This window comes from Echinops telfairi, unplaced genomic scaffold (assembly GCF_000313985.2).
Source record: "Echinops telfairi isolate 266 unplaced genomic scaffold, ASM31398v2 ScPeMD7_443;HRSCAF=831, whole genome shotgun sequence".
Classification (NCBI taxonomy): Eukaryota; Metazoa; Chordata; class Mammalia; order Afrosoricida; family Tenrecidae; genus Echinops; species Echinops telfairi.
Window position 1 is genome coordinate 2,881,106 of NW_022104341.1, and position 21,489 is coordinate 2,902,594.

Consider the following 21,489-nt stretch of genomic DNA (forward strand, 5'->3'; position numbering starts at 1 on the left):
ATTCCCTGGGGATCTTGCTGCTCCCCTCCTCTGCTGTTCCGCTGCACTCCCTCAGTGCTTTGTCTCAATGTGGCAGGATCAGATCGGGTGCAATTCCCACACTGTGTCTCTGGTGTTGTCCCCCGCAGGGCCATGAGTCATGTACACAATTTTCTCAGCCACTATATATTCCTAAACTCTAAAACCTAAGCAACAGTTCAAATGCCCATCAACAAGTAAATGCATAAATTGTGATATAGTTACTCAGTGAGATACTATTTAGCCCCTAAAAAGAAAAACAGAAAAAAAAAACTACGATATAAGCAAAAACATAGATGAAACTCAAAAATAGCAAAGAAGTCAGAAACAAAGGTATACAGTAGATAATTTCATGTATGTAAAGCTCAAGAAAAGGCAAAAGTGATCATTGTTGGTAGAAAGTCAAGCAGCACTTGGTTGCCTCAAGTGGTCGGGGTAGGGCTTCACTGAAAAGGAGAGCATACTGAGGTGATGGAATGAACTGTTTATGCCTGGATTGGTGGTGTCATTTGTATACACTGATCAAAGCTCACTAGACTGCATACTTACTATCTGTGCATTTCACTGTTTTTAAATTATACCGCAACAAAAAAATCTTAGCACTACAAATGTCATAACAGTATCATGCCTTGTATGATTAGATGAAAGAATATGTGTGAAGTACTCAGTATAGGGTCTGAGTATCAGACAGTAGTATTATCATAGTGATCGTTGCTTTATATTTGTTACCCATCTTCTCTTTCTGTTTCAGCTCAGTATTTACTTCTTTTCTTGAAAACATATCTTAGTACTTATAGTGTTAGAATATATTAGATTTGGGAATTTCTTTGTGGGGATAAATAAAGGTGAAGATTTGAGACAGGAATTATATTGAATTAATTATTAATGCCTTGGGAATAATTTATTTTTATTTTAGAGAAGGAGTTCTTGGGACAAGAGTGAAGTTGAACATAAAAAGCAAAACAAAACAACAAACATGAATTTAATAAATCTCCATAACTTGAATATATGTTTAGAAATATATTATTATTATCTGTAGCTTTAAAATTTTGTTTTCTTATTAGACAATAAAACTGTTTTTTAGTATTGTGCTGCCAAGAAAGCGCGCTTTACGTAGAGGCTTCTCTTACATTAGTGCAAGAGTAATTAAAGAATAAATTGTTACATAAAAGGTAAAATCTGTCCTGGCTTACCAGGAATTGAAGCCTTTAGGATGTTAGAAGTCCTATCCACGAAAGAAGATACTAACTGACGGAACAGCAACAGCCTTTCGAGTCATTAACCAAACTCCTGTGTTATCACACTGTCTAAGAGGGGAGGCAGGCACTTGATTGCGATTCTGTGTGAAAAAGGGGAGAAATGGTTTGGCAGTCTCTTAGCCAGACTTAAAGCATAGGGACACCTTTGCTTTTCTGTTCTACTTTAAGGCTTAAGCAGGATAATTGAAATATGAAATGCTGCTTTGTAGGAGGATGTAGAGAATAATTTTCCTGTGACAGATGCTCTCCCTAGCCTCACTTCTCTCTCCTTTCAGTGAGGCCATTTTCTTTAGGGTGCTGAGGCTGTTAAGTAGTATTGTTTTCTTTTAGTTTATTCATAGAGCAGTTTTAATTATTTTCTATAAGGGAAATGTCTTGAGTTTTCCCCTAATACACATTCATGTGGGCTCTCTGTATTCGCCCCACCTGTCCAATCTCATAGAATGTGCACTGAGAAAACTAATTGAAGAAAGAAATTGGTTCTTTGTGTGCATGACTGATCAAGAGCAAAGTACCTTAACTTCAGATGCCTTCAGAGAGATTTTTCTTTAACCAATGCTTTTAAGAGGAAGAAGATTATAAAGCATTATCATACTTCAGGTCAGATTTGTATTACTTTTGGTCAAAAGCTGTTTAAGATTTACAAAGTTATAGAAACAAAATACTCTAAAGATAAATTATAAAGATCAAAGCAGTTTAAAATTAAAGTGAATTTGAGTATAAGTATAGGTATGGTTTTAGAGTTATCATGAAAGGAACTATCAGACCATACATCATTGTCTTTTTAACCATAACTTCCAAATTGGCTTTAATTCTTTGTTTATTTAGTGAAAAACAAGAGATTGGTTTTTAGTATATTCGTGTATTATTGGAGAGTAGTTGAAGTTGTCCCAAGCAATTTGTGATTTATTCTAGATAAAATAATTGAATGATGTGGAGGTATCATGGAAGGTCCTTCAGCACATACTCAGCATCAGCTTGCTGTATGTCTTCAACTATGCTTTTATGACTTCTAAATCCTTATCTTTTAACTTTGCTTCCCTTTTCTTTTACAGACTGTGTTTCCATGTCATTGTGGATATTACCTGCATATCTAATAAGTATCTTAGATACCTTAATATATTTCACATGGAATATATAAATTTTTATTTTTGTCTTTCTCATGTTCTCTATTTTGATTTATAGCTTCATTATCCTCATGTCTTCAACATTTACCTCTGCTCTTTCAAGATTACCAACTCATAACCTTTGACCTGTCTTACAATCTTTTCCATCTTCATAATCACTGATCGTGTATGCCATCACTGTCTCTATTTTTTAATTGCCATAACATTTTCATTATTATTATAAAAGTAAAGAGTGATTTAAAAAAATGGAGTTTAAAAAAATTAAGACCCTTCAGAAATGCATAGAGTAAAAAATCTCCTGTTCTCTTCTTTCCAATAATTCTATTTCTCTGAAGTAACCACTGTTTCTCTTTGGTGTGTACATTGCTAGGCTTTTTCTATGCATTCCTAAACATACAACTATAAGTGTAGGAATAGTCTTACTTGGACAATTAGAACTACTTCCTCGCTGGTCTCCCTGCCACCAGTTCAGAGATACCTAAATAACAAATTTTACCCATTTAACAGTTCTGTTTGTTCCCTGTTGCCTATAAAATAAAAGACTCACTCCTTACTCACTGCCTCTGTGAGTTTCCAAGACTGTAACTCTTTGCAGAAGTAGAAAGTCCTGTCTTTCTCCCACAGAGGAACTACTGAGTTCAAACTGCAAACCTTGCAGTTAGCAGTCGGATACATAACCACTATGCCAGGTCCACTCAGAACAGTAGCTTCCAAGATGATCTGATGGGCCAGTGCAATTCAAGGCAGAAAGGTCAACTCAGAAGGTTGTGACCATTTTTGGGGATTCCAAAGGGATTCTCTTGATAGGACAATCATGAGGACTTTCTAAGAAGAAATTTTAAGAAAATCGAAAACCACATTGGTGAGAAAGAGGCCAGGACAGTTGAGCTGAGAAACTCTTTTTCCGTCATGACAGCGCACCTGCTCATTCATTGAGAGGAGCAAAGATTGTCCTATGAGAATTTCATTGGGAAACCATGTCTCTGTCCCTTTCCCTTACAGCCCTTATCTTGCCCCTTCAGACTTTTGTTCCCCAAACTCAAAGAACATTTCAAAGGAACATGATCTGAATCCTTTGAGGTTGCCAAAACTGCCGTTTAGATATGATGTAAATCAGAGCAGAAAATGTATTAGAGAAGCATTCCAAACCCACAATACCAACTGCCATCGGTCAATATTGACTCATAGGGATCCTATATAGGGCTCCTAAGGCTGTAAGTATTTATAGGAACAGATAGCCTCAGCTTTCTTCAGATGAGAGCGCCTGGGGGCCTTGTGGTTAGCAGTCTAACACTTACCCAAGAGTGTCAAGAGAAGCATTAGAAAAATTAAAATAGAACCTTTAAAAGGCTATAAACCTATATGGATGGTATGTGGAAAAGTAATAGCTTTACTTTTTTTTATCATTTTATTAGGGGCTCCTACAACTCTTATCACAATCCATACATACATTAATTGTGTAAAGCGCATTTGTACATTCATTGCCCTCATCATTCTCAAAACATTTCCTCTCCACTTAAATCCCCAGCATTAGGTCCTCATTTTTCCCCTCCCTCCCCGCTCCCCCTCCCTCATGAGCCCTTGATAATTTATAAATTGTTATTTTGTCATATCTTGCCCTGTCCCACGTCTCCCTTCACCCACTTTTCGGTTGTCCGTCCCCCAGGGAGGAGGTCACATATAGTTCCTTGTAATTGGTTCCCTCTTTCCTACCCACTCTCCCTCTACCCTCCCAGTATCGTCACTCACACCACTGGTCCTATAGGGCTCATCTGCCCTGGATTCCCTGTATTTCCAGTTCCTATCTGTACCAGTGTACATCCTCTGGTCTAGCCAGACTTGCTTGCAAGGTAGAATTTGTGTCATGATAGTGGGAACGGGGAGGAAACATTTAGAAACTAGAGGAAAGTTGTATTTTTCATCATTGCTACATCGCACCCTAACTGGCTCGTCTCCTCCCTGAGACCCCTCTGCAAGGGGATCTCCAGTGGCCTACTAATGGGCTTTGGGTCTCCACTCCGCACTGCCCCCATCATTCACTATGGTAAGATTTTTTGTTCTGATGATGCCTTATACCTGATCCCTTGGACACCTTGTGATTGCATAGGCTGGTGTGCTTCTTCCATGTGGGCTTTGTTACCTTCAAGCCTTTAAGACCCCAGATGCCATACTTTTTGTCATATCTTGCCCTGTCCCACGTCTCCTTTCACCCACTTTTTGGTTGTCCGTCCCCTAGGGAGGAGGTCACATATAGTTCCATGTAATCGGTTCCCTCTTTCCTACCCACTTTTTGATAGCCGGGCATCATCAGCTTTCTTTGCCACATTTGCTTATGCACCCATTTGTCTTCAGTGATCCATTGGACACCTCGTGATCACACAGGCTGATATGTTCTTTCATGTGGGCTTTGTTGCTTCTGAGCTAGATGGCCGCTTGTTTACCTTTAAGCTTTTAAGACCCCAGACACCAATAGCTTTACTTTCTGATATATTTGTATAGTAAAGGTTTCTTTGATTTTACGGCAATATTGTTTTATTTTTCCTCATAGATTTGATCAAATCCTTTAATATTTTAGTGCTTTCTTTCAGTGCGCTAGGTGCTGTACAAAAGGATATGGTTTCTGTTGTGAATTAGTTTTCAGTTTATATTGGGCAACGAAAATATCCAAGTAGCCATTTGTGAAGGTGTAGAAAGGTTTAACCCTTTGTTTTATATATAGAACCCTGGTGGTGTAGTGGTTGTATGTTGAGCTGCAATCCTCATGGCCGGCAGTTCAAAACCAACAGTAGCTCCTCAAGAGAAAGACTAGGGTTTCTACTCCCATAAACAGTTACAGTCTTGGAAATCCACATGGGGTCACTATGATTCAGCATTGACTCGATGGCATTGAGTTTAGTGAATTCTCTCTCTTTTAAAAAAAATCATTTTATTAGGGGCTCATACAACTCTTATCACAATCCATACACACATCAATTGTGTAAAGCGCATTTGTACATTCATTGACCTCATCATTGAATTCTCTTAAACATATGTTCCTTAAATTGAAATAGTACACTTACATTTGAGGTAGCAAATTATATCTCAGTGTCTAATTAGAAACATAAGAATAAGAATTCCATTGCTTTAAAGTCAAGTTGGGAAGGACGTCATTGGAAGATAGCACAAGTTGATAATAATGACATAATATAACAAAGATTTCCGAGATGTAATTAAATAGAAAGGATTTTTAAAATATGGAAAACCTGACATTTGATTTCCTAATAAATGTGCTACATGTGTTTGATTACCTTCTGGCTTATCACCTAAATTATTAAATAGTGAAAATATTGATGTATGAGTCACTATTTTCATTGTATATTTTATTTTTTGAGTCACTATTTTTAAAAGTATTTTCTTGACATCACATTGCTCATTTCTAGAAGTTTTACTGAATAATTGTTCACTGACTACAGTTGCTATCCATTTGATAAGTGGCTACCAATATACAGGATACTTACTATGTTGGGTTTAGTTTAAACTTTAGAGTTCAAATCTCATTGAAAGTGAAGTGGTATTTTGTCTCTGTCTATAAAATGATGCAGGTTAGTAATAGAAAGATCCTATTTTAAGTATTAGAGCAGTTTTCTTCTGAAAATGAGATGAGTTTTCTGACAGAGAATCTTCTGTGAATGCTGCATTTTCTTTGCCTCTCTACTGAAGACGCTCAGAATACACTTGCAAAGAGAATAAGAAGTCATGTCAGAGGTCAGCTATTTGAGTCCATTTTCCCACAGCCACTGGGTGCAAGTGATCTTTTACTGTTTTTTTGTTTTGTTTTTAATGGGCAAGGATTAGAGGGGATTAGAAAGAATATTACCCTCCTAAGTATAGACCCGAAACATTGAGGAGAGGGAACCCAAGCAGGCAACAGATGGGCTTTGCTTGACTAGGACACAGCCTCTACTGCATTCCTTTAAGAAACTGAATGGGGAATGTTAAGTCCCCAAACTGGATTAGTAAATAATCTCATAGCTTGTGACATCTGCTAAAATAAATCGATGAGCAGACTGCATTTTTAAACTTTGAGAGAGAACCCGAGGCATCAAGAGTAAAAGTAATTAAAGAGGCAGATTAAGCTCAATAATTGTTGGAAAGAAAATTATTGGAAAGAAGGAAAAATAATTTCAGATCTATTAATATGAGTACATATCTATTGATTAATAACCTAAGGCTTAACTTTTGAAATGACTACAACCACAATTGCAACTTTTTGTCTTTAAGATACTTCCTAGAAGTCTCAAGTACCTATAGCAGTTTTACAAAGCATTTCACAAATTCACTCTTCAATTCATGTTGTTTATCTCATTGGTGTATAACAGTTTGGAGAACCTAGAATTTGCAGTGTGAGGATGTATTTTTTAAATAACATCCGTAATTACCTCTTATTTTATAACAGAAGTTAACGTAATTTGGAACTTTGCACATATGTTTTGATGGGATTATGTAGAATGAAAATTTGTTCCAAACCTGTTCCAGTAGAGCAAGTATATTCTGTCTTCAGTCTTTAGAGAAAGTATTTACCTCACTAAATATTTGTAGAGGTTTAGTTTCAAAGTGGCCAACTTTAATAATAGTGAAGAGGAGGTACAAGTGGTTAATTTTGCATTTTTCTTCATGTTATTATATATCTGATTCTCATGATTACATTGCATTTTTTATGGGTACTAAGGTGAGTATTTGCCTCAATAGTTGAGGATAAAATTTGGGGAATTTTGTTCCATATCTGAAGAAGTATTGATAGGATATAATTTATATAGCAGGTATACATACTGATGCCTTAAATACATCTTGATGTATAATCTTTTTGCCCACTTATTTTATTCAAACTGGCCTGTGATTTGAATATATCCCTCCTGTTTGTCCTTTCCTTCTCTTAATATGCTCGCCATGAAAAAAGTCAGTCACAATAGAGCATATATTTATTGTACGATTTCCTTTCTAGGAAATGTTCAGAATAGGCAAGTTCAGAGATACAGAAAGTAGACTGCTGATTGCTGTCCCCTGAGGAGAAGGATCCCTGGTGGTTGGGATCAGCAGTTTGAACCCACCAGGCACTCCTTGGGAGAATGATGAGGCTTTCTGCTCCCATAAAGATTTACAGCCTCCAAAATCCTCGGGAGAGGGTAGGGGTGGGGGTGGGCAGCAGTTCTGCTCTATTCATAAGTCAGCGTTGACTCGATGACAGTGAGTTAGCCCCAGTGGATAAGAGGATGAGGGTGTAATCACTAAAATGTATTGTTTCTTTCATTTTTAATGTGAAGGCAATTTATTAGCAGGAAATAATTTGAGGCTGGTGACTAGGGCAATGCCTCCACCCCTTCCTCCAAGTGCTTTTGGAGAGGATGATGTTGGCATCTTCAATCCACCCAATCTTCATGACTGTAAGGGCAAGGGCCCCCGACTAGGCTCCAGGACAGAAAAGGGGGAGTGGGGGCGGTCTTAGTCTGATTTCCTCCTGCAGTGCAGAGTTTGATGTGTAGGGCAGTGATGCCCAGCTTCTTGTGTCTCTGGGCCACATCTTGGGCAGCCAACATGGACTCATAGCATAACGATTGATATCGATCAGCCTTCACCTCACCTTCATCCCACCAGTCACATGGCAGATGGTATTGTGAGGGCCAAGGCCGATGGCCTGCTTTTCCTTCTTCTTGCGAGGTGCCCTGTCTATGCCTTCTCTATACTCTGCCAGTAGAAAGAGATTTTTTTTTTCTCGAGGAAGTAAAAATGTCCTAAAATTGTGATGGTGATTGCACATATTTGTGGCTCTACTTTATAAAATCATTGGCTGAAATTGAACCACGACAGTGAATTCCGTTTCAGACCTGAACAGGTGATTAAGGGTCATATCATTGCTAATGGATTAATGTACCACATCATTTCCAAAACCCTAAGACCAGAAGAACTAGATAGTACCTAGCGACCTCTATAATTATTCTGAAAGGGATCACAGCAGGAAGTCCTGGATAGAATAAGGGGGCGGGGAGCGGGCAGAGTGAAACAAAGCTCAAAATTATTAAAAAGACCAGGCTTACTGATTCATATATAAATGAGTTGAATCTCAGAGGTCAAAGCAGGCTGCCAACGAAAAGATCAGCATTTTGAAGCCACTAGCTACTCCATTGGAGAAAGATGAGGCTTTCTGCTCCCATAAAGATTTACAGCTTTGGGAAACCACAGGGGCCATTTTTAGTCTACCCTTTATGGTTGCTCTGAGTTGGAATCAGCTCAGTGACACTGGGTTTTGTTTGTTTTCAACGTTTCTATTATATGGTTTATACTTCTAATAAAGCACTCACCAAAATCTGGTCATAATTTTCCTTTAAAACACTATCTTTCCCATTACATTATGAAGTTCCAGAGAACAGGTAGGGTTTGTATCTTTGTTTTTGTTTTATTTTCCTTAATGAGCATAGTTCTTTGTACTGAAAATATAATCAGCCAAATCCACTGACTCCTAGACGCCCTATAGGAAAGAATAGAACTGATCCTTTGAGTTTGCAAGGCTGTGTAAATCTTTATCCAGATATTTTTTATCTTTCTCCCACCGAGCAGCTGGTGGGTTTGAACTGCTGATTTTGTGGTTTGCAGATAAACACATAACCCACCATGCCATGAGGACTCCTTACATTTTATTCAGTAAATATGAAATTGAACTTTGCAATTAAGTTTCTTCCCTTGTATAATGGAAATAAGAGGGAAAAGAATGAAATATCACCACAAAATACTGTTCCAAAATTGAATTTTATAATTGTGTGTGTGTGTGTATATATATATATATACATATTATATCTTCAGCTTCATTTTCTATTTTATATTTAAGAAGACCAGGCATAAGGCATTTATCACCTTATTTTTACCTACAGGATTGTTCTTATCATTGAAATTTGCATATAGAAGTATTTATTATAAGGCATTATAAGATTTTACTTTAAAAGATCTTGGATATACATTTTTGTGGATATTTAAAGTTAACACTTTATTTTTCTGTCTTGCTTTTGTTGTTGTTGTTGTGTGTTATTTTTCCAGTATTTACTAGAAATGAAAAGTCTAATTTTACCTCCGGAACACATTCTAAAACGTGGTGATAGTGAAGCAATCGCCTATGCTTTCTTTCATCTTCAGCACTGGAAGAGAATAGAAGGTGCCCTTAATCTGTTACAGTGTACCTGGGAAGGCAGTAAGTATTCTTTTCCGAATGGAACACTAAACTCTCTGACTACTCATTGCGTTCACAGGCAGCCTCCTCTAATGAAAATATCTGAGTTTATGTACGGATTTGTTGGTCAGATTGGTCTCAAAGAGAACTCCGTGGCATTATATTTGGTTTGTTGGTGGAAATGCTTCATGTAGTCATACTGATAACACATTTAGGGAAAGCTGAATGAGTACAGACTGTTACCTAGCAATCGCTTATTTGTAATCTCTTCTAATTACCAAGAAAGTAAAGAAACTTAATCAAAATGTATTATTATTTAGATTCTTATAATTCTCTTAGAAACTATACTACCACTATTAATAAAATTCAAAAATTAATTCCATGCATATTCATTCACTCTATCACTGCTATTAAGTCAATGTTGATTCATAGCTACTCCCTGTGGGTTTTCGAGACACTATCTGTTTATGAGAGTAGAAAGCCTATTCCTTCCACACATCCCCACCCCCGCTCACAGAGCTGCTGGTAGCTTCTAACTGCCGACTATGCAGATTGCAGCCTGACATGGTAACCACTGCCCCACCAGCGCTCCTACATGCATATTCACTAAAATCAGTTAATTGTATTGGTGCTCATACTTTTTATTGAGCTACTTCTGATGTTTCATAGCAAATTCATTAGAATGCTATGGAATATGAATATTTTTTAATTTCAAGGGAAACACTGTGATTGTAGGCATAAACTCAAACTCATTGTCTTTGAGTCAATTCCAACATATAGCAATCCTGTAGGACAAGGTTGAACTTCCCCTGTGGGTTTCTGAGACTAACTCTTTATAAGAATAGAAAACCTCATCTTTCTCCTTTGGAGTAGCTGGTGGTTTCCAACTGCTGACCTTGTGGTTAGCAGCCCAACTAGTAGCCACTACACTACCAGGGCTCCTTAACTTGACATAGATGATAGTTTTGTTAGGATGCTCTTCATTTTTTTCAATTTCATTAGAGCTGTGCAAAGGCAGGGTTTTCTTGTTTGTTTGTTTTGCTTTTTGATTGTTAGTTGCTGTGATAAAAAGAAGCACCACACAAAAACCAATGTGGAATGAGATGGCAGTGCCCCTATCTGATATCAGGGTGTGAGAAGTTGTGTAGTTCCCAACTGATTTATACATTCCATTAGTAGGAGCTGATAATTATTTAAGAATTAAATATGAAATGTTTTCTTTAAATATTTGTATACTGTTTCCTCAAATGACTGCATTGTGCCTGACACATTGCAAATTGTTAATGTAAAGGTTCCCAGATTTTCTTTATTTAAGGAGTCCCTTCATGTCTCAGTAATTTTTAAATGGTGTCCTGCAAGCCTTTCTCAACCTCCGGGCATGCAGAGCTGCGTCTTCACAAGTTAGGGCTTAGTCCTTCAGCCCCTACCAACTGTCACTGCCCCCAGATGTTGGATAATTTCATAGAATGACTCATAGAACTCAAAGAGACTACCTATGTTTATATTTAACCATTTATTAGAACCAGAAAGGATACAAACCAAGAGACACATCAGGCACAGTCTGGGAGGCCTCTATTGTCCCAGGGGTGTGCCACCCTCTCTTGTGCCACCCTCTCTTGTGCTCACTTATCATGAGAACCCAACTTCTTCCACAATCAGGGCCTTTCATAACAGTACTTATGCATGAGTGGAGCCTCAATGTATGGTTATGGTCATGATTTAACACCTAAACCATGAATATGCATGATTGATTGCATCATGTCCATCCCACTCCAAAGGTTAACTGTCAGGTGGGGTATATATGTCCTCCAATCATTTGCACATATTTAAGGATTGCTGAGCTAGTTCAGAAGTACAAAGGAATTTTGATTACTGGCCAATCCTAAGGTTTATTTTTAATACCTAGAACAAAAGCCAAATCAAGTTCTTTGTCCTACAGCTCCTCAAAATCAGATAGTTGATCTCATTTATCTTGTATACATCTTTAATACCTAGTATTCTGATTAACACTCTGGAGGTTTTCAATAAGTATGTGGTTTATACTGTAGTTTATGAATCTCAGATGGTTTCTTAGAGTTATCACTGAGTTGCTATGTGACTTTTGACACATCACAAGGTATTTGTATGACCAAAAAATGCAGAGTTTGACAAAGGTTTATAGTCAAGCACTAGAGATTGACTATATTCAATATTGATGAGAATTTAGCTAGTTGAATAGATCAGTCACCAAAAATTCCAATAGATAAATAACAGCAACAAAAAACCCTTTGCTATAGCGTTGATTCTGACTCATTGTGACATTCCTTCTTCAAAATGTCTGCAAGAGTTGATAATAATCTACAGCAGTGTAGAACACTTTTTTTTTCAAAGACCCAAATAGCAAATATATTAGCCTTTGTGGGCCAAATAGTGTATCACCTTTTTACAAGCCTCATGTTGTAACATGAAATTAACCTTAAACACTGTATAAACGTAGCTGTGCACCAATAAAACTTTATTTAAACAGATACCAGATCAAATTTGGTCAAAGATCCTTACTTTGAAGACTCCTGATCTATATTAAACTTTTCTTATTGAAAAATATTGATAAAATTTTCACAAAGTTAGGAGACATTGAAAACTCTTAGGTTTTCAATAGTTAGGGCCCCAATAATTATACACATTTTATTTTTATGAAGATTCCTATAAGAAGTAGAATTCATACCTGGGAGTTACCTGTTGTGTTTATAATGAGGAGACTACTATAGAGAAAAACCCAGCCAGTCTTATCATCTACCACTCCTTTAGTTTTATTCTGACTAGACTAGAGCATTGATTACTTTAAAATAATCTTATTATTCCTCATAGTCATTCTTTTGCTCACTTTATTCCTTGAAACTTAAATGTCTCTTTTTAAAAAAAAAGTAACATGGTACTTTTATAAAAATACATCTTGAAATCTGGCTAGACCAGAGGATGTACACTGGTACAGATAGGAACAGGAAATACAGGGACTCCAGGGCGGATGAGCCCTACAGGACCAGTGGTGTGAGTGGCGATACTGGGAGGGTAGAGGGAGAGTGGGTAGGAAAGAGGGAACCGATTACAAGGAACTATATGTGACCTCCTCCCTGGGGGACGGACAACTGAAAAGTGGGTGAAGGGAGACGTGGGACAGGGCAAGATATGACAAAATAACAATTTATAAATTATCAAGGGCTCATGAGGGAAGGGGGAGCGGGGAGGGAGGGGAAAAATGAGGACCTAATGCCGGGGGCCTAAGTGGAGAGGAAATATTTTGAGAATGATGAGGGCAATGAATGTACAAATGCGCTTTACACAATTGATGTGTGTATGGATTGTGATAAGAGTTGTATGAGCCCCTAATAAAATGATTAAAAAAGGTAAAAATACATCTTGAAAATAACATTGATTTATTACATAGGATAATAAATGAGATATAATTGAATTGACTTTGTTTTCCCTCCCTCAGCTTTTAGAATGATTCCCTATCCTCTAGAGAAAGGTCATCTATTTTACCCTTACCCCAGCTACACAGAGATTGCTGATAGAGAACTATTACCTAGTAAGTAAATACTTTGGTTTTCCTAAATTTAAAAGTAGTTGTGAATTTGCTCTTTAGTATTATTCTTAATTTTAAAAATACCTTTGGTTGAAATTCTGGAAACTGTTTAAGAATTATTTTAGCCAATTCTGGGGTGCTATTGAACAATTCATTTCATTTCTAAATATTTTTTGAGCAAAACACTATGCTAGATGGGATGAAGGACTCAAAGATAAAATAACTTAAAAGACCAAGCATCTAATAAACATGTCAATGAAGAAATAGTCCCAATCCTTCACAAACTCTTTCAGAAAATACAGATGGAGGGAACACTTCCTAACACATTCTTTGAGACCAGTGTTACCCTCATACCAACATCAGGCAAACATTAAAATAATACAACAATAACTCATGAATATCACTGCAGCAATCTTCAACAAAATATTAGCAAGCTGAATTCAACAGCATATATAAAAGATTATTCGCCATAACCAAGTGGGATTCACCACTTTAATACATGATTTGGTTTGCATCTAAAAATAATTAAATATACTATATTGATGGAATAAAGGGCAATAGATAAAGAAAAAAACATTTAACAAAATGTAACACTCATTCATGATAAAACAAAACCCAAACAACAAAACAAAGCTCTCAACAACCTATGAATAGAAGGGAAGTTCCTCAATCTGATAAAGGGTATCTACGGAAACCTTCAACAAACAGCATACTTAATGGTAAAAGACTAAATGCGTTCCCCCGAATATCAGGAACAATGCAAGAATGTCCATTTTCACCACTCCTGTTGAACATTATCCTGCAGGTCTAGCCAATTGCAATCAAGCACAAAAGAGAAAAAGAATTCAAATTGGAAAGCTAGAAGTAAAATTGGGTTTCTTCATGGAGGATGTGATTCTCCATGTAGTAAATCCTAAGAAATTCACAGAAATCCTGGTAGGACTAATAAATGAGTTCATCAAGGTTGAAAGATATAAAATAATGTAGAAAATCCATTGTTTACCTACACACTAGCAATGGACAATCTGAAAATGAAATTAAAATTCTAATCATAGCATCAAAAAGAAAAAATTATAGAAGGTTAATTTTAATAGTTTGCCTTACTGTGGTGGCTTGTGTGTTGCTGTGATGCTGGAAGCTATGTTATTAGTATTTCAAATGCCAACAAGGTCACCCAAGGTAAACAGGTTTCATCAGAGCTTCCAGACTAAGAATGGACAATGAAGGACTTGGCTCCCCACTTCAGAGGAAGGAACCACTGAAAGCCGTATGCAGAGCTTTGAAACTTTGTCAGATATTGAAAGCCTAATGAATGGAAGCAGCTTGTCAATGACAATGCCAGAGATGAGCTCCTTGGGTCCAACAGCATTTGAAATGTGAAGTAGGAGGAGTCGCTTTCTCGGAGTGGAGTTGACTAGGGTGACGCATTGGGTAAAGCCTGTGGGAGTGGCATCTTTAGGATCTGCATTTGCTGAAGGGGTATGACTCAAGGTAAGGAGAAACAGCTGTAAAAATCTGATAGGAATGATGAGAATTTGGAATGTGTGAAGTATAAATCTAGGGAAATTGGAAGTTGTCAGAAGTGAAATGGATTGCCTGAAGACCAATATCCTGGGCATTAGTGAGTTGAAAAGGACTTGGATTGGCCATTTTGAATCCAAAAATCATATGATTTACTATGTGGGAAATAACACAATCGGGGAATGGCATTCATTATCAAAAAGGACATTACAAAATTAATCATGAAGTACAATGCTGTCTTTGATAGGATTATATTTATTTGCCTTCAAAGAAATCCAATGAATACAACTATTATTTAAATTTATACACCAACCACAAAAGATAGTGTTGAAGGAATTGAAGAATTCTACCAACAACTTCAGTCAGAAATTGTTCAAACATGCAGTCAAGACGCATTGAAAATTACTGGTGATTGGAATGCAAAAGTTGCGAACAAGAAAGAACAATAGTTGGAAAATATGATTTTGGTGATAGAAACGAAACTGAAGATCAGATGATAGAACTTTGCAAAACCAACAACCTCTTCATAGCTAATACATTTTTTTTTAACAATACAAACCGACTAAGCATGTGGACTTATCTAGATGGAAGCCACAGAAGTCAAATTACCTACACCTTTAGGAAGTGATGCTAGAGAAGCTCAACATCAGCAGCTAAAACAAGTCAAGAGCTGACTGTGGAACAAACCATCAATTGCTCATCTGTAAGTTCAGATACAAATCTACAAGAGCCAAAATACAACCTGTGTCTTTCCTACCAGAATCTCAAGACCATTGCGAGAATAGATTTGACTCGTTAAACACTAATGACAGAAGATCTGGTGAGCTATGGGAGAACATTAAAACCATCATTCATGAAGAAAGCTGTGGGAGGACATTAACACCATTATTAATCAGAAAAGAAAGGTCTTAAAATGATAGAAAGGAAAGAAAAGATCAAACTGGGTGACAGAGCAAACTGACATTTGCTCTTAATTGTAAAGTAGCTAAAGCAAATGGAAGAAATGAAGTCAAAGAGCAAAATAGGAAATTTCAAAAGGCAGCTCAAAAAGGCAAAATCAAATACTATATGCAAATGCCTAGAATTAGAAAACTGAAAAGGAAGGACACCCTCAGCATATCTTAAACTGAAAGAACTCAAGAAAAAGCTCAAGCTTCCAATTGCAATCTTGAAAGATTCCATAGGCAAAATATTGAATGATACAGGAAGTGTTGAAAGAAAATGGAAAGAATATGCAGAATCACTGTACCAAAAAGAACTAGTCAACATTTAAACGTTGCAGGAAGTAGAATTTGAGCAAGAACCAGTGAAACTGAAGGAAGAAGTTCAAGCAGCACAGAGAGCATTCAACAAAAACAAGCTCCAGGAATTAATGGGATAGCAATGGGAATGTTTCTTTCAACAAGTTGATGAAGCACCGGAAACACTCTTCTGTGCCAAGAAATTTGTGAGACAGCTATTTGGCTAACTGACTGGAAGAGATCCATATTTGTGCCAAATTCAAAGAATAGTGACCCAATAGAATGCTCAAACTATAGAATAATATCATTGATATTGCATGCAAATCAAATTTTGCTAAAGAACAACAGTTGCTGCGGTACATTGACAGGAGCTGCCAGAGGTTCAGGCTGAATTCAGAAGACAACATGGAACAAAGGATCTCATTGCAGTTGTCAGATGGACCTTGGCTGAAAGCAGAGAATACCAGAAAGATGTTTAAATTTTTTTAATGGGTTATGCCAAGGCATTCAACTACGTGGATCATAATCAACTGTGGATAATCTTGAGAAGAATGTGAATTTCAGAACACTTTATTGTGCTCATGAAAAACTTACTTGTACATGTATCAAGGGGCAGTTGTGTGAACAAACAAGGGAATACTGCATGGTTTAATATCAGGACAGGTGTGCACCGGTTGCGTCCTCTCACCATACTTATTCAATTTGTATGCTGAGCAAATGATCAGAGACCTGGATTATGCGAAGAACAATGTGGCATCAGGCTGGGAGGAAGGCTTATTAACGTCCTGAGATAGGCAGCTGGCACAACCTTGCTTGCTGAAAGTGAATACGACTTGAAGCACTTGCTGATGAAGATCAAGGATTGTAACCTCCTGCACCAGAATTAACACGTGTCTACTTCTAGACCATCACTTTCCCTTTCGCCTGTAACCATGAAAAAATATGAAATATTTTATTTAATATGAAAAGCTTTTCACAATTGTGATGTCATACAGTATTTTCCCTTTAGTGATTGACTCATTTCATGCTGCATGATGTCCTCTGTGCTGTCGTCTTATGAGGTGTTTTGTAGATTCATCATTATTGCTTGACGTTGTATGTAGTATTCCACTGTGTGTATGCACCCGAGTTTATTTATCCATTTTTCCACTGATAGCTGTTTAGGTTGTTTCCAGCTATTGTAAATAGTGTTCTTGCTTCTTATTTCTCTAGGATATAAACCAAATGGAGGGGTTACTGGATTGTTTGTTATTTCTGTTAGTAAGTTTTTGAGGAAGTGCCATCCCTCTTTCCACAGTGGGTATTTTGCTTTATAGTCCCACTAGCAGTATGTGCAGGTTCCAGTTTCTCCACACACTTGTAAGCATTAGTTATTTCCTGTTTTCTTGAATTTCATATTTTGATGTGCATCTCTTGAATGACTAATAATTGCAAGTGTCTATTCATATGATGAAATATCTGTTCATGTCCTCTGCACATTTTTAAATTGGGTTGTCTTTTTCTTGTTGCAGTATTGAAGTTTTCTATAAATTTTAGATATTAGTTCTTTGATAATATGTCATTGCCAAAAACTTTTTCCCAGTCTGTGGATTCTCTTTTTACTCTTTTGGGGAAAATCTTTTGATGCACGTACATGTCTAATTTTTAGGAGGTCTTCGTCATATATAGACTATCTCTGGTGGCAAAGTAGGTTGAATGTTGGGCTGCTAACTGAAAGGTCAGCCATTAAAAAACCAGTTCCAACACCTGTTCCACGAGACGAAGATGAGGCTTTCTTCACCTGCCTACTCCAGTCATGGAAACCCACAGGGGTGGTTCTTCCCTGTCCTATAGGATCTCTATGAGTCAGAATTGACTTGACAACAGTGAATGAATCATCTAATTTATCTTCTGCTATTTGTGTGTTTTTCATTATGCTTGAAAGTGTAGTCCAGGTATTAAGGCCTTAAGTTTGACCCTATTTTTTCATGATGATCTTTTTTGATGATCTTTATAGTTCTATATTTTGCATTTATGGCACTAATCCATCTTGAGTTATTCTTTGTGTATAGTGTGAGATAAAAGATAAAGGTCAAAAAAAAAAAAGATAAAGGTCTTCTTTTTTTTCTTCTTTAAATCATTTTATTGGGGGCTCGGGCAACTCTTATCACAATCCATCCATCCATCCATTGTCTCAAGCACATCTGTACATTTGTTGCCATCATCGTTTTCAAAGCATTTTCTTTCTACTTGAGCCCTTGGTATCAGCTCTTCATTTCCCCCCCTCCGTCCCCCTTCCTCCCTCCCTCATGAACCCTTGATAATTTATAACGTATTCGTATTTTTTTCATGTCTTGTACTGTCCAATGTCTCCCTTTACCCCTTTTTCTGTTGTCTATAACCCCTGGGAAGGGGTTATAGGTAAGTCATTGTGATCAGTTCCTCCTTTCTCTCCCTACCTTCCCCTTACTTACTCTCCTGGTATGGCTACTCAAAATATTGGTCCCGAGGAGTTTTGTATTTCCTGTTTCCAGTTCTTGTCTGTACCCATGTACATGCTATGGTCTAGCTGGATTTTTAAGGTTGAATTAGGTCATGATAGTCGGAGGGAGGTAGCATTGAAGAACCAGAGGAAAGCTGTATGTTTCATCGGTGCTATATTGCACCCTGACTGGCCCATCTTCTCCCCATGACCCTTCTGTAAGGGAATGTCCAGTTGTTTACAGATTGGCTTTGGGCCTCCACTCTGCACTCTCCCCCTTGTTCACATTATGATTTTTTTGCTCTGAGTCTTTGATGCCTGATACCTGATCCTATTGACACCTCATAATCACACAGCCTGGTGTGCTTCTGCCATGTGGGCTTTGTTGATTCTCAGCTAGATGGCCGCTTGTTTATCTTCAAGCCTTTAAGAACCCAGATGCTGTATCTCTCGATAGCCAGGCACCATCAGCCTTCTTCACCACACTTGTTTATGCACACATTTGTCTTCAACATCAACCCTAGATCTTTTGGGTGGGTATTAAAATGATTTTGTTTTCCTGGTTTCTTTTTCAGAATTTATTATATAAAAATCGGAACTATTGATGTTGAAGTTAGCAACTTGATGCCTAGCCCACAGAGCCAACAGGGCACCCTTGATTTCTGATTTTATAGCAGTGTGATTTGAGAAGATGCTTTGTAGTATCTCAGTGTTTTAAATATTTATTGAGGCTTGCTTTGTGGTCTAATCTATGGGCTACTTTGGAAGATGTTCAATATGCTCTGGAAATAAAGTATATTGTACTATTTGTTGGGTGAAGTGCTCTGTATATTTCTATGAAGTGAAGTTGGTTGGTTGTGTGGTTTGGTTTTCTATGTCTTTATTGAGTTTATTTCTAGTTGTGCTCTCCTCCTTTAGAAGTGGGTATATTAAAGTTGCCTGCTATTATTGTAGAGTTGACTATATTTCTCTTCAATTCTGTTAGATCATTTTGAGGCTCTTTCAGTGGGTGCATAGGTATTTATTATGGTTGTGTCCTCTTGTTCAATTGACCCTTTAATCATTATATAATGTCATATTTATGTCATATGCTGGATTTTGCATTAAAGTCTATTTTATCATAAATTATTATTGCCACTGTGGCTCATTTTAGATTGTCATTAATTTGATATATATTTCCCATTGTTTGAATTTTAGTCTATTTTTGTCTCTGTTTAATGTAGACAGCATATTGATAGGTACTATTTTCTTACCTATTCAGCTACTCTCTGTCTCTTAACTGGTACATTTAATCTATATATAATCAGTGTAATTATTAATATGTATGAATGTATTACTGTTATTTTGCTGGGGTTTGCGTGTGTGTGTGTGTGTGTCTGGTGTGTGCATATGTGGTGCTTGTTTCTTCAATATAATTTTCAGTATTGTGTTCATTTTATTTATGGATTTTCTTCATTGATGTTCTTTGAGTGCTTAACAAATCTTTTTTATTTCCTATTTTTTATTTTGATGAGATTTATTTATTTCCTTCAAGGTTATCCTTCAATTTAGTCAGTTTCCCCCAAGTTTAAGATAGTCTGTTAAATCTTTTTTTTTCCTTTCTTTTTCAACCCATTTTATTGGTAGCTAATACAGGTGGCATGTCATTCCATACAAGCAGTATCTAATAATTGCAACCACAATGGGTTACAAAATATTCTCTTCCTTCTTGAACTCCTTGATATCTTCTCCCCTTCTTCCCTCTCCCTTGTTCTACTTGCTGTCTCTATAGCTTCATCAATCCTGGGAGTCTGTTCTATCTCGAAAACAACTTGATTTCTTCTCTGTTTAAAAGTTCTGTTACTGTACTAATCCCTTTATCTACTTTGTAATAGTCTTCATTACAGTTGATTTCTCTTTCTATTTTCAGTCTTATAGATGTGTTTTACTTTGGATACATCTGGGTTGATTTCTAGGAGGTATTGTCATGTATGCTAATCTCAGGTTGTTCTTTACTATAGTTGATTTTCTGTCCATAGAACTCCCCTCATTAGTTTTTGTAAGGTTAGTCTGGTTTTTACAAATTCTCTTTATTTCTGTTTATCTGGAAATGCCCTAATTTGACTTTTGTGTTTGTGGACAATTGTTATGCGAACATAATTCTTGGTTGACCAATTCTTTTCTTTAACAATGTTGCCTTCTTGCCTGCATGATTTCTTTAAGAAATTAGAACTTAGTCTTATTGGTTGCCCTTTATAGGTAACTTTTCTTTTTTCCCATGCTACTCTCAAGATTCTTTCCTTGTCTTCAATTTTGGGAAGTTTGAGTATAATAAGTTGTGGTGATTTTCTTTGGGGACATATTCTATTTTGGGGGGTTTGTTCAGCTTCTTGAATACCTATCTTCTCATGTTTGATGATGCTAGGGAAGGTTTCATCTAACACTCTTCAACAATTTTTCTCTATGCTTTGTGTTGTTTCTTCCTGTTCTGGAATTCCAATCACCCTTAATTTAATCCTCTTGATGTTATACAATATAATTCTTAGACTTCCTTTAGATTTTTTAGTTGTTGTTCTTTTAGAAAATTGTTCCTCTAGCAGATTAGTATTGAGAGAGTTGTCTTCAAGCCCACTAATTCACTCTTCCATTATTCAACTCTATTCTTATTTTTTTTGGTAAATCTTTTTTTCTTAAATCATTTCACTGGGGGCTCATACAACTCTTTTTAAAAAATTATTTTATTGGGGCCGTGTACAATTCTTATCACAGACCATACATACATCCATTTTGTCAAGCACACATGTACATTTGTTGCCCTTATCATTCTCAAACATTTGCCTTCTACTTTAGCCCTTAATATCAGTTGCTCATTTTCCCCCTCCCTCAGGAACCCTTCATAATTCATAAATTCTTATAGTTTTGTTATAAGTTGCACTGTTCGACGTCTCCCTCCGCCCTCTTCTCTGCTGTCCATCCCCCAGGGAGGAGGCTATACTTAGATTCTTGTAATTGGTTCCCCCCTTCTACCCCACATTCTCTTCACCCTCCAGGCATCGCCCCTTTCACCACTGGTCCTGAAGGAGTCATCTATCCTGGATTCCCTGTGTTTCCAGTTGCTATGTGTAC

General features: G+C 37.0%; 1 protein-coding gene across 4 annotated transcripts in view; it reads left to right on the plus strand.

The window, feature by feature from the left end:
• The window catches only part of ST7L (suppression of tumorigenicity 7 like), a 156,627-nt gene that overhangs the window by 74,364 nt on the left and 60,774 nt on the right, over positions 1-21,489 (plus strand). For 2 of the 4 annotated variants that reach the window (XM_045291856.1, XM_045291857.1), the window contains exons 12-13: positions 9,566-9,620; positions 13,072-13,164. In XM_045291856.1, the coding sequence (XP_045147791.1) occupies positions 9,566-9,620; positions 13,072-13,164 (148 nt within the window). Of the gene's footprint in view, positions 1-9,469; positions 9,621-13,071; positions 13,165-21,489 lie in introns of all 4 variants that reach the window. The other 2 variants (XM_004699174.2, XM_045291855.1) reach the window with 2 other exon arrangements.